At 39.8% G+C, this 14500-nt stretch overlaps 1 protein-coding gene across 1 annotated transcript in view; it reads right to left on the reverse strand.

Moving 5' to 3' along the window:
* Positions 1 to 1409, reverse strand: part of hmga2 (high mobility group AT-hook 2) — a 28687-nt gene extending 27278 nt beyond the window's left edge. Inside the window, exon 1 of the mRNA XM_056748586.1 lies at positions 642 to 1409. Coding sequence (XP_056604564.1) covers positions 642 to 758 — 117 coding nt within the window. The 5' untranslated portion in view covers positions 759 to 1409. The remainder of the gene's footprint in view (positions 1 to 641) is intronic.
* Between the last annotated feature and the right edge of the window lie 13091 nt (positions 1410 to 14500).

The raw sequence follows: 14500 nt of genomic DNA on the forward strand, positions 1-14500 counted from the left end.
AAGTAACCATTTTTAAATAGGAAGAAATAACTTCGCCTATAATTATGGACATATCAACAGGTACACTTAAAACAGAAAACCCATGTCGCATACAGCACCATCTATTTTGCCGCTTTTACGCACAACATGGCGCAACATATATGTCCGTGTTAATGGTATTTCAATAAAATATTTAAAAGAGTTAAATGAATCAATACAAGTGCAGATAAAAACAAACAAGTAGCACGCGATTCTGTTCTGTGATCTAAGTAGCGAATGCAAACAGCCGAAAATGACTGGTGGGCTATGCATCATTACGCGTACCCACATTAAGTCCTTTTTCTGTTTGCTGACAATTCAGAAACAAACGGCAAATTTAATTTGCACTGCTTAGAAAATATCTGAAGCAAATTTGCCAAACATACCGATGAAAACGGCTTGCAAAGCGCATTTTTGCAACAGGTTCTACAGCGAAGGATCCTATAGCGCGCGCTATACATTAAGTCCGTGTTCTTCCCTTCGTGACTTCATAATTCAGTACACAAAAACAACACTTCTGTCACAAGATGCACATAACAAACAAAACCGCTTCCATTCACAAACAAAACTATAGAAAAAGGCATTTGTTTGAAAGACATGCGTTAATAGAGCCACGCACTGACCTGTTGCGGTTTCCTGGGTCTGCCCGGTCCTCTCTTCGGTGGCTCGGCCGGTGCGGGCGCGGGCTGCTCCTGCGATCCTGAAGGCTCGCCGGCGGTTTCCTCACCGCGCTCACTCATCGTGCGTGTGCGAGTGGGTACCAAACTGAGTCTCGCGCACCTTCCGTTACTGTAGCACGAGCTTTCCGTCAGTCACCGGACGTCCCGTTGCTGGAATCGGAACGGGCAGCGCGCGCTAGTGACAAACAACGCGGTTGAAGCCGGCGCGCACGTGAAACGGGGCGCAAAAGGTAAGAATTAAACGCGCGCCTTTACGCTATTGTAAGAAGCACGTGCTGCCTCCTGGTTGAGATTTTGGCACGCGCACACACATACACACACTGGGAGAAAAAAATCTCCTCCGTGGAATTGAGTGGGGGTGGCTTTGGTAATAAGATAAGCAAAGTGATCGATTGGGATTTCGGTCACCGTCTGTGCAAACGGGACATTTGCGGACCGTGACAGTGTACTGTCAAATCCGAGCTACTGGAGCGGCGATCGCTGAATTTGCGGGGAAAGATTCTCTACGGATTGATTCTGTCAAAACGTTGGCATTTTAAAAGCATCCCTGCTGCCCACACGGAAATAAGTCCACTGACTGGGGATGTGAATGAGGTATACATAAAAAAGAGGCGAAAATCACTCTTCCCGTGGGTGGATAACACGGGGAGGGAGGGGGCACGAGAGGCGCAAAAAAAGAGAGAGGAAAAGAATTGGACAACAGCCAGGGAAAACGAGAAATACTGCGACGCTAAGAGGAGAGACCAAATTGAGACAAACTCACGTGTCCAGCACCATTCATGTAACTGGGCGCACTCCAGAAAGTTTAAAGAAACAGCACATTTGATAGACTGTTTGTTTATTTGTTTGCTTATTTAATGATTTAGACTATTTATGTACACAAATCTACTAACTTTAGTGTGTGTGCTACGTGCGCACAATCAACAACAAATAATTGTTTTCTATTAAAGGAAGTCGTTCCCCTAGTGCAAGTAAGAAACATTATTTATTCAAATCTATTGATGTATTGCAATACCGTCAATATTTTTCAAACCCACATTTTCTCGTGCAAACCTCGGGAGCACTGCTTGGTCGTAACCATGAGCATGCACTATGCGTATTTTTGCACACTTATCAAAATCGTGCGTCGCAACAGAAAGTGAAGCAGTTGTTGTTTTTTGTCCCCCAAGGCCGAGAGGACAAGCAGACCGACCTCCAACAGCCGCGTGTCTTTGAAGTCTTCCGCCCATCGACGTGGAGTGCGATCAATTACACTTAGAACAACAGTGTCAAAGAATAAACTGCTTTACTTGGAGGCCCTTTCCCACGATCTGACAGACAAACGGGGGGAATGGCAAAGTCCTCCCTTACCCTCTCCAACTGAATACAATTGTGTCAGAGGTGGGCTTTATAACCGAGAGTTTAAGGATCTTGAAGTACAAGCACTGCTGAAAAGACCAATAATGAATGAATGCATTAATAAACGCATTATTATAAAAATGTAATGCTTGTGCGTATGGACACAATGTCCAGCTCGCTTTTACAAAACGCACTTTTCTCGGTATTAACTATGCTTGGTGAAAACCTCTTGATAAATTAGAATAATATAATTCGTAAGCAGAAGGATTGTTATTTTACAATTACGCACATTTTTATTTTACAATTACGCACATTTTATTTTACGCTTCACTTCGTGCTCTCCATCATTATAGCTGCAGAAATCGAAAGAAGCTCCTCTCTTGTGAACGAAGACGATTAGTTTGTCGTTGGTATTCTGTTCATTCATAAAAAACAGCTCCTAGACCCCCAAAGAAGGTGGAGAAGAAGAATTTCAGACCACTCCCCCGCAGACAGAGCGGCGTCAGGACCGCCAGCGAATGAAACGAATACGATCAATAGCCCCAGCCGCAAATTACTGCCCAAAGTACTACCAAGATCGATTACGGCCAACTCGGAACTTTTGTCAGAACACGGAGACATATGACTTGAATGTATACATATTGTGCAAAATGCGCGTCACTCTTCCCTTTGAGAAATTCCCCTTTCCAAGGATCAATGGTAAAAAAGGCTTGGCATCGCCAAAGCATTCATGAGCATCCCATCATAAAGGCTAATGTTCATTTTTTAAATCGAACAAGATAAAACCTACAAAATCCAGAAATCCAGAAAAATAACAAATGCTGAATATTTTGCATCGGAAAAGGGTGTCTGTGTGTATTGTTTTATTTTGAATTTGAACACATGTCTACAGAAACGTAAAGGAAACAAACGCTTAAAGGGTGTAAAAAACAGGAGCTTGTGCATTTCAAAAGACATTCTTTGGGTCGGACACAGATTTCCTCTTTTCTCTTTCTGTCAGAAGTGGGGAGCGCTCTGGGCAAATTGTGGGAGAACTCGTCCACGGCGGCGCACTTAAAAGATTCAAGCCCAACCACAGCCCCTTTGCCACCTGATGTCAATTTTATCCGTTTCACCCCCAGACTGCCTTAAAGCTGCCCCTGCATATGAGATACATTTATGAAAAGTCGTCGGCCGAGGGGCCTACGGCCGCACATCAGACACAAACACTAAAATGATTTTCCTCTTTACTTAAGTCGTGAATCTTTCTAAGATGTGCAAAGTAAAAAAGTTATGCTTATGTGCCAGGTTATAAAATTGTGTAAAGACGTATTTAGAATGAAAATTTTGCGTTTCTGAAAAACTGCGTAATTCGTCCGGATCTATTTCAAAATTTGTTCAATGAGGCTGACTACCCCACATGCTTACATCACTAGCCACACACTGTTTGTTCAAGTAGGAACGTACTATCTAGGGTCAGTCCCCCAGTCAAAGGGTTAAAGGTCACATGGGGTCGTAAAGACAAATTATCAGCTCAAGCTGTCTCTGTCTTCTGAAGTGACACGGATGTCTGGCCAGCTCCCAGGCCACCTTGGAGAGACAACGGAGCAATGTGTGTAAACTCACATAAGCTCCCACCTCGCTAAATTCGAGTCCCCTGTGAACAGCAGGTTCCGCTGGTCTATTAATAGCTTCCAGTCTCGCTCGTATTCCTAATGTGGTAGCACGGTGAGGTCAGATGGACCCCGTTGTTGAATCCGACCTTTCCTTAACACCCGAGCTTGGTTTAGATGAGTTTCAAAATCAAAAGATCATTTTAAGATCGAATTATATATCAATTAAGCCAACAGGTAAATTCTGCCCTAGCACACTCCTACTGTTCCCAGGACCTTGAAAGCCCGACCAGGGACAGCTCTATTATCATGACAAGTTGTATTCTGTTTGTGGACAAATATGAAACACAATAGACCACCCTGGGAACTCTAAGGGTCCGCCAGCAGGTGAAGGAGCCAGGACCAGCCCCCAAGGTGATCTGCTATCAGTCCAATATGTTCTATCAATCCACTAGCAGTTCATCTCTTCAATATTGTCAATATTAACCAAGGTGGTACACAAACAAAGCTAGCAAACAATCTTATCAGTTGAACTATCCGGCAAGCCAGAAACGGAGCTCAGAACTCCGAGCAAACAAGATTGTATTTAACCGATATTCCTATATTGCACTTAAACAAAAATCTACCAAGGAAAACTACCCGTGATCAAACATTAACCTAAAAGGACATGTGTTTTCCCACTGCCATTGTTCTTGCCATATATAAGCTAATGGAGGTAATTTATGTAACGGATAACGTACAGGGAGACGGTTGATATTGCAGAAATAAGCCCCAACAGTGTGATCAAGGTTATTTTGCGACAACAGCCTGCTGTTTGTGCCTTATCCTGCTTATTACACGGCTACGAGCCACATGAGAAAAAAAACTCTGTCACAAACAGGCAATTTGATTTAATCATTTGTAAATTTAATGTCATATATGTTATTAAAAGACATAGTTTACTTTTTGACAAATTAAATATAAATGTCAAAATGATTAGTTGCATACAGGTTACTGTGTTAGTTTTGAGGGGTTAGTATCTGGAAATAATGAACCTGAAAATGGCTCATTATTTATTCCAACGAGCCGTGTAATGAAAGTTATTAATGTTAACCTGACTTAGTGCAACACAACAGCATGTTATCTGTGAAAGTCAAAATAAAGGCTTTGAGGAATGTCTTGTGTGCAGCGTTTATGTAAAACAATTCTATAAATTTAAAGGATGTCATGGTATTTTGTTAAGAAGACTTAGTGGGCCGGTGGGACATTGGGATATCAATTATTGGGACATCAATTAGCGCAAGATGAATTTCGTTTTAATATCTTAAATATATTTTATTGCGTGTGTACAAAAAGAGAATTTTGTTAACATTTATTTGTACACTAGCAAAAATCAGCAATTAGGTATGGAGGAAAAAATAAGAAAAACAAAACAATCGAGTTGAAAAGTCAAATTATCTAACTGTGTATAGGCTACAGCGCACTCAATTATTTTTCCTAAATGCCTAAATGTCCACACTGGCTTGTTTTTTATATATTAAAAGTGTAACAGACACTACTTCTACTACTACTACTAGCACTTATTAATCCACCTTGTCCTTAATAATAATAATGTTATTTCTTGCACATACACGCTAAGCTCAGCAGACCACTTTGTTTTTAAGAACTTCCAGTGCCGGAAAATCTCGGCATGTTAACTTCCTGCGCTTCAGGAAACGGAGAGCAGACCTTTGACCTCAGAACTTCGCTTCCACACCTTGTTAAGGTCAAAGTGTACACGACACAAAGAAATTCCCTCCCAAGCTGAGGTGAACCGCAGAAGCCCATTTTCTCACATTCCTTACTTTTACACAGCATACACAGAATCGCACTTCAAAGTCAACATGATCGGTTGCTCACGTGCCATTTTACTTATTTAATGCATTTCTGTGTGAAACAGGATATATATAAAAACTTTGGGTGGGACTTTTATCTATAAAATGAGATGAGAAATCTCTCAGTGGTTAAGTCAATGGGGGGCAATGTTGTTTGGCTACCAACATTCTCCAAAAACATTTTTTGTGCTCTACAATTTTGCTGTACAACAATAAAACTGCTGACCAAAGAAATCTCTTTTTAAACAACCATTATTGTTCAAAAGCAATTTCGGCTTTTTTAGGGAACATCTACCTGAATCTAAGCCGGACGCTACCTATTCCTCTGTTCTGCTCAGTGCCAGCACTAAATGCTACAGACGATAGCTGGCAGGCCACAGGCTCCATCTGCCGGCACACAGGAGAGAAGTTGACACCGAACATTCCACATTCACTCATTCACAAAGTTCACAGGATGCCAAACGAGATCAATCCATTGAAACCTACAGCTTTGCTTAATATGTCCCCAGCTCTTAATGTCTCAGTGCACCTCACCGTGCCAGTGGGCTTCTGCTGCGGAAAGATACAGCAGTCAGTGATTTGTGTCTGGAATATAATCAGGTTTACAGCAGCATTTTTTTCACTTTTATTTAGATGTTTTCTAACCCTAAAGCTTTGCTTATTTTCATAATTAAAAAGGACATGCAAACTTAAACATTACTTTCACCAACATTATCTTTTAATATTTGTAGAATATCTCAATTAAATAATGACAATGGCGGCTAGAATCTATGTGCCGTGGATTTCAAAGTAGACAGAATATGCATCTTTTACCTCTCTTTACCATCCCTTCTCCCTCACCCGATGGTTTCAATCTGTATTAATCCTAAATCAAATACGTAAATCAGTGGCTCTTTCATTGTTACAAAATATTGCAGACAATTATTTTACATTTGAATTTTATACAAATAAGCACTTTTATGACACAGATTGACATTCTTAAAAAACATTATAAAAGTACTGTATGGTACATCTAGGCCCGGTTTCACAGACAAGGCTTTATCTTAAACCAGGACTATGCCTTCGTTAAATTAGGATATTTAAATCACTTTTATTAAAATGCCTTGGATAAAAATACAGCTGGTGTGCATCTTGAGACAAATCAATGGCACGGCATATTAAGATATGTCAGGGCTATTTATTTTCATTTAAGACAGCTCAAACTTATTTTAGTCTGGGACTAGTTTTTAGCCTTGTGTGTGAAACCGGGCCCTGATGTTTTCTCACATAAAAAAACATTACAAACTAAAAAACATTACAATTAATCTGTCACGAAACTTGTTAAAGTGGATTTGTTGGAAGGCTATAGAATAAGTGCTGAGTTTAGAGCTGAGAAACAAGACCAAACTTGAATCGTCAAGGAAAGGAAAATCTAAGTATATGATGATTTCTACTAAAGGATTCATTTATAAGCTTTTCTATGTAGGAATATCTAATGTGAATTATGCGTGTGAACAAAATCTAAAATGCATTTCTGTTTACAAGTGATTTACGCCATAACACTTAAACAACAATCTAAATTCCTTCTCTCCACATTCTTCTGTTAAATGGCGATCCCAACTACTTTCAACAGGACTGATTGCCAGATTGAGACGTATGTTAAGTTTATGAATAGATTGAGTTTTGGTTCGAACAAAATATCTGTTCTTTCATTGGTGGAACGCTGTCACAGGGTGCACCAAACCGCAGCTTTGTGAGTTTTTCCTCGAAGGCGAATTTTTTTTTTAACGGGGGAAATGTTTTAAGAGGCATGATGTCCCTTTCACACACACAACAAATAAACACGCATGTGCTCTCTCGCCTGTATGACATTAATGCACGTGTTCACGCAGACACACAGCACATTCATACGCATTCACAGTGCAGCCCCGGTCAGTTCTGGTCAGTTCTTCAATTAACTCGTTCTCATTGACAAATTTATGGAAGCCTGGCCTCCGAGACAGGAAGTCTTCAAAAGAGAGTGAATAGCCCAGTGCACATTCCTGACTTCCCCAAAAACATCTCAAGTGAGTCTGCTGCTGTGAACCTCAGCTACCATCACAATGAACAGACCCGCGTCTGGCTGCCGAAGTAGAGAGAGGCTGTAAAGATGCATTTTATCCTTCTTAAAGAAACAGTTCCCCATGCAAAAATTTCAATCTGCAATTGGTAACTTTTTTGGTTGAAAATAAATCAATTGAGCTGGTGCATGAACGGTCTCCATACTTCACCGAAATTTAAAACCGCAAGCTCACTGTATAATGATTTGGAAGCTTAAATTGTAAGATTGATTTTGTATAAAATGATTTGATTGAACAAGTGTCTGTTTTGCAACAAATACTCACCTGTTTGTTCTGCACATTCAAGTTCTCCATGGACAATTATTTTGTGGGTCACTAATCAACTGCGTGCTTTAAGAAAACCAGAATCAACGTATTTCCAGGAACAAACCATTACAACCTGTGACACTTTAGCTAATACTACATAACTTATGGGAATGCGTGTTTCACCATCACCTGCGGTTTGGCCGGACACCTGGGGCAAAGGTTAGTTTCCGTAACCCTTGTTTGGTTTCAGGGTTGGGTGGGGGTCATTAGTGAGTCTTGTTATACGAGGAATGATTGGAATGTGAAATGCAATATAAAAAATGAGGGAGTAGTCAAAAAGGTCAATGCTATCAATACCTGTGCTGCATTAAAAAAAAACATGTTAATCGCAAACCGCTACATGCAGCAGTATCTCTCAGCATCTCTAAAATACAGAGGTTTCAAAGAAGGGAAGTTTAATGTTTCTTGGTCTGTTCAAAACCAGTCTTATGGATCAATTTCTCCAAATTGAGATTGTACACAATCTGAATAATAAGATTTCTATTGATGTTAAATCTCAGGAATCTGAGAGTGGAATCAAATCTAAATATTGAGAAAGTTGCCTTTGAAGTTGTTAATAGGGGCACTGTGGCAGGCCATCCACTCACAAAAATAAACTTTTTATATATTTAAGGTAGGAAATTTATAAAATATCATTATGTAACATGATCTTTACTTAACATCCTAAAAATTGATCATTTTGACCCACACAATTTATTTTTGCCTTTTACAAAAAGAGTTCCCTTGCTACTTAAGACTGATTTTGTGATCCAGGGTCACATTTGTTCCCTTTTTGCATAAAAAAGACCAAACTATTAATGTTATCAAAGTAATAGATCAACTTTGTTTATTTACGCTCCCTCTTGTCATTTCAAACCTGTATGACTTCTGAAGAAAACAAAAAAAAGATATTTTGAAAAATGTTGGTAACAGAAAAGCGCTGGTCCCCAGTGACTTGCATTAGTTGTGTATCCAATCGATTTTGATAACCAACACTATACAAAATATCTTCTTTTGAATTTTGCAGAAGAAAGAAAAGCATACAGGATTAAAATAACAACAGGTTGAGTAAATGACAAACTTTATATGTTTAAGGTGAACTATTCCTTTAACAAAACAAGTGTGAAGTGTCTTAAAATCTGTCAAGTTGATATCATCGTTCTTATTAAAAAAACGGTTTTAAAATAATAAATATTTTTGTTTAATGAAAATGCTTTTTCGATTTTCCTTCTGCAACGTTCACACTGGCACAGAGTCAATGAATCCTCCATTGATCCCGTGAAGAGAAAAAAATAATTGGGGCCTTGTCTTATAGACCAAATGTTAACAGATGCTTTATCTCAGAAGATTTTGCCAAAGGCTTATTTCACCATTACCTTAACCAAAGAGAGGAAGTTCCTGCCAAGGCAAAAAAAAACACTTATATTTAAATGCTTGATAGCAAAAGCAACCTAAATTCCTGATAAATGTTTAGGAACTATTATTTTTATTTTGCAAATATAATCGCGGCTGAATGTGAATGCAGACTCTCAGTTTCATGTCGTTTGCAACAGTGACATTCAAATTGTTATATTAATTTCCTCTCAAAGCTTGTTACTCAACGACCATTATATCATCGTCATTACAGTGCCATTAGTTATTATTAGACAAAAATACAATCAAAAACAATTCAAACTTAAATTCATATATTTACATTTGCACTCACAGTATGCAAATTTTATGTCTATACATTCGGACTCCCTGACAGTGGATTGTGTAAATAAATGCTGTCTCAGTGTGTCTGTCTGGCAGGAGCAGAGCGGAGCGCGCAAGCACTGCTCACAGGGACCGCAAAAGAATGCGCTTTCTGTGGGCTCGCTCCAAGATTTGTTTTGAAAAGAAGCCAGGGGAAAGTCTGGAAGACTAAGTAAAAGCAACTGAGCAGCAAGTGACATCCCAAAGATCTGGCGTGCGTTCAACACTCCCCGCCGCCCCTGGAGCCGAAGCCCAGTTTACTTGCTATAGATACAGAGATAAAAAGAAAAGTGAGTAAACGGCATCAAGGATCGTTTTTGGAGGTGATATATCGAAAATATCAAAAGGTTTGTTTGAAAAATTTAGGCTAACAAACAATTAAAATATTATGATGTCTACACGGAAAAGCCTTAACTGCTCTTACAACCAAAACACAAATAAAAATGTGCAAGAAAGTAAACAATCACTTCAATATAAAAACACATTTTGTTTTCAATCTCATGAATGGAAATCAAAACATGGCAAAGTGCTTATTAAAGGATTACTGCGTTCAAAAAAGAAAATTCTGACATTATTTACTCACCCTAACATGCTTCCACACCCATTAGTCATTTCTGAATATGACATTTTCTTTGTTTAGCAAAGAAAAGCTATTTTCTTCTGAAATTATAGTGCACGAGTCACATTTTTAAAGAAATTGTTTGGCAACCTATGATCACCATGAACCAGTCATGTATAAAAAGTTGTACAAAATTAAAAACTCATCATTTATCTATCATGGGAAAAACCGTGCATGTGTTTAGAACAACCTAGTAGTGAATAAAGACTGACAGCCCTTTTTATTTTTGCATGAACCTAATGCACAAAGAGATTTTATGTTGGTGCAGATGGAAAACCAAAATCAATGTGGCCTGATCAGGTCTCATGTTTTTTCTTGATTACTTTTCCTCACAAAGAACTTAAGGAACCAGTCGGATTCTTTCTATGGGAAACAGTGAATGAAGTTGTTTGGTTGAAGGCATGGATTTACATTTTCAATGCAGAGTTTAAATCAAAGAGCAGTTGTTCTGTGCAGTTTAATTCTCCAGAAGATTTTCCACATTTCTGGCCGCGCAGCAGCGGGAAATTCCCATGGCCTTCTCCGCCGGTTTGCTAAGTTGTTCCAGAACAGGACTATTTTATTCTCAGGTATGCAAATCGTGAGTGCTTTGTAACCATTCTATATTTAACCCACGGCTCTGAGATATTGCCTTTCCTCCCATGGGCTATTAGAAAGAGGGGGCCAGCTAAGAACCTCATTCTAGTCTTTTCCTCCAAATGTAAACCCTGCGCAGGTTGAAAGTACAAACGCACAAATGCTCTCTGTCAGTTTTACGGCGTCAGCTCTTGAATACGCTCTTATAAAAACTAATTTTTGCTCGATGGTATGAACTGCAGAACGTGCAAGGGTACAAACAAGAGGCCCACTGACCACAATTTCTCTCCACGTCCTTTCTGGCATAATTGATACCAGAACCTTCAAATGTTATTCTGAATTTCCTGTCTCGCTCTCTCTCTCTCTCTCTCACACACACACACACACCTCTGCCTTCTAATTAATCAGCAGGAAAATAAAGAGTTAACATGTTCCATACATCCTTTGCTTAAAGAATAAATTACCTTTCACCACAAGTCCCTGTGTCAATATGGCTCTGCTCTGTTCCTTCTCTTTGACCCCTGCACACACTGGTTATTATCCAAAGTCGCTGTTGGGAAAAAGCCCTCTGCTTTTGAGAAACAGATTCATAATTAACTTGGCTTACCTTGCACTCCTACAATACATAATAAGCGGTTTAATTATTACGCTTTTGCTCAAACGCCATTACAAAAACTATTGTAAAATGAAACCTAACGGTAAATAACAAATTATTGAAACTTGTTATAAATATGTATTAATAAAATGAGTAGAATGAAAGAATTACAAGAAAATAATTCATATTCAAATCTCGCAAGCAGAGATGACAAATCCATTGTTTTCTGTGCAATCGGCCACTGTGGTTGTTTTGGGGTTAAAGGTGGAAGGATTATGTTAATTTCCTGACATTCTAAAATAAGATCAAGTTATTCATAACATTTTTTTCCTAATGTGTAACGCATGGGTCTTCAACCGAGTGTCCGTGGTGGGATTACAAGGGGTCCGCTAATCAAGATTTTCTCAAAGTCAACTTTTAAATATTTTTGCTAAAAATGTAAAGCATGGGTACAGAAATATTACAATCAATGTTTTCTTCAAGCTGCGCACGTGCCCGGCCACGGGGAGTCATTGAAGCTCCCACGCATTGCAATTTTAACCTGCGTGTGCACAAAAACATCCATTCAGGCTGCAGAAGCGATAGAAGAAATGTTACATCTACATCATAAAAAAACGGTAGGCAAAACTTGTGGATTTTTGGTTTCTAACCTAGACCTCTACCTCCACTAGAATAGTCTTTGTGCTATCATTGAAGCCTGAATTGAAACAAGGTTGAGGACAAGTTAAGTTCTTATATATTTAATGGAGGAAATTGACAAAATATCTTCAAGGAATATGATCTTTACTTAATATCCTAATGATTTTTGGTATAAAAGAAAAATTGATCATTTTGACCCATACAATGTATTTTTGTATTTTACTAAAAATGTTCCCGTGGTACTAAAGACTGGTTTTGTGATCCAAGGTTGCATCTAGTACAAGGAGGTCCCTGCTCCATGCATCTCTCATTTAATGGCTCCTTGCCCCGAAAAACGTTGAAGACCCCTGGTGTAACAATAATGGGGATAGAAGTGGCAAATTTTGAGTTTTGACAAGTGGGCCAAGACCTGGCAACCTGTTTTGCAAGGCCAATTCTTAACTACAACGGAATAGGGTTAAGAAAAGAAGTTGAAAAGAAGTTGCAAAGTTAATAATAACTTGTAAAACATTGAAAGTGGAATGTCAAAATTGTTAGCAAATTGGGAAGAGTGGGTATGGAAAACACAACCAGCAGCTTCCTCAGCAGACACAAACTAAGCCAGGCCAGATCTATTCAAACAGCCTCTAACAAACGTCTTGAAAATAAAAAGAATTCCACTCATAACCTCCTGGGGTCATGCGCTGGACACGTCCACAGGGTGCATCAGGACATGTGCGCAAGATGCAAAGTTAGGCAGTCAAAACAACCTAGCAGATTCAAAACAAACAGGCAAGAAGTAACTTTTCCCAGCTCCAGAGATATACCCGTACTCCACATTCCCACACACCACATCCATTACGCCCCGACCGTAGCTGCACACGGACACACACGTCCCCAATAACAGCACGTCCTCCTAAACCAAACACAGGGGCCGTGGTGAGCCTCACCCCTTGACCAACTTCAAAACACAGAGCTGGTTTTTAATTCCCCGTCCTGGGAAAAGAATGTCTAAGCAGGTCTGCGAATGAACTATTTGAAGAGCATAGATCACGAGCAGACACTTCCTGATAGTAATATAAGGAATAAGGCGGCTGAATCCCGGGGTTTATTTATGTTCGGCATGCCAGAGAGAGGTGGTGTGGTGATTGCCTGGTGGCATTCCGAAGCGGTGATAAATCACTCACAGACGCCCACCGTCATTTAGAGGAAAGAAAAATGAAATTTTGCTAACAAAGCTCGAGCAGAAAAGAAAAACCTGTACAGCTTTCATAAATAACCAGGGTTGACTTGTGAATGATATGAAGGGCTGATCCCTTTTTTTGGCTCTGTATAAAGGCCTTCAATTGTACTTTCTTTTGACACAGCTCAAGCCACAGAATTGCAGAGGACGAGACTTTATTGCTCTCGTTTCTGACCTCATGATCATTTTTTGATTGGTACTTCCTCCTCTTAGGTAGCCGAGCTCAGACTGCGCACATTTGGAACCAATCAGCCAAAAGGCGCGCTCAGTACGAAAGTGTCCGGTTCTGTGCAACGATGCTGAGCGCTGCCTCCAGAACCCTGGCCGTACACTGCATACCCCGAGCCCTTCATGTGGTTTCTGTCAAATTGCATCATTTGGAACGGGGCCACATACAGACTCTGGCCCTCTGCCCCCACACTGCTCATTGAAAAAAAGTAAATACTTGGCAGACCTTTACAGAGCTAAAATGAGATCATTGACTTTACTCCAGGAAAGGAGTCACAACACATCCATCAGACGAATGCCTGATAGCACTGGCAGAGCAGCACATTTCCGCAAATCGTTTGGCTTCTGCAACTAACCACATTATGACATCTGAAGAATCTCAAATACGGGTAAAAGGTGAAGGCTTGGACAAGTTTGTTAGACCTTGGGATGGTCAACGGGGCTCCATGATGAGTTGGATAAGGCTTAGTGATAACAAGGTGCAGCTAGGTCTCTAAACTTTTGTGAGAAGGCTTGCAAAATCTCTCGGTCAACAAAGTGTGGACAGCTATAGACAAGGTATGGGAACAGGGCATTACGCTGATGATGGCTACATAAAGGAACGAAAAAATTATTCAAATAAATCAAAGTTCTCAAAGTATTGGTCTTAAGAAGGAACCTGCAACAAATCACAGATGCAGGTCCATGCAAAGTCTAATCCCAAAGTAAGCAGAGATTTACAGTGGACATCAAGCAACGAAAGAATAAAGTGGATTTGCATGTACACATACCCAACATGTAGACTCTATATGAAGGAGTCCATGTTTGATCCATGCATGGATATAGTGAGGTGTTTATGTCTTGGATGACTTCATGGATCATGGACTGTATGTTTGGGCCTGTTGAGCTGCTGCCTTGGGTTCTTTTGTTTGGTTTAGTGCTTGACTAATGGGTCCACTGGGACAAGTGATCATGCGTGCTTGGTGTGATAGTTTGTTGGCTAACAAAAAACAAGATGGACCAAGGGTTTCAGAACAAGACAC

The sequence above is a fragment of the Triplophysa dalaica genome, chromosome 5 (assembly GCF_015846415.1).
Source record: "Triplophysa dalaica isolate WHDGS20190420 chromosome 5, ASM1584641v1, whole genome shotgun sequence".
Taxonomy (NCBI): Eukaryota; Metazoa; Chordata; class Actinopteri; order Cypriniformes; family Nemacheilidae; genus Triplophysa; species Triplophysa dalaica.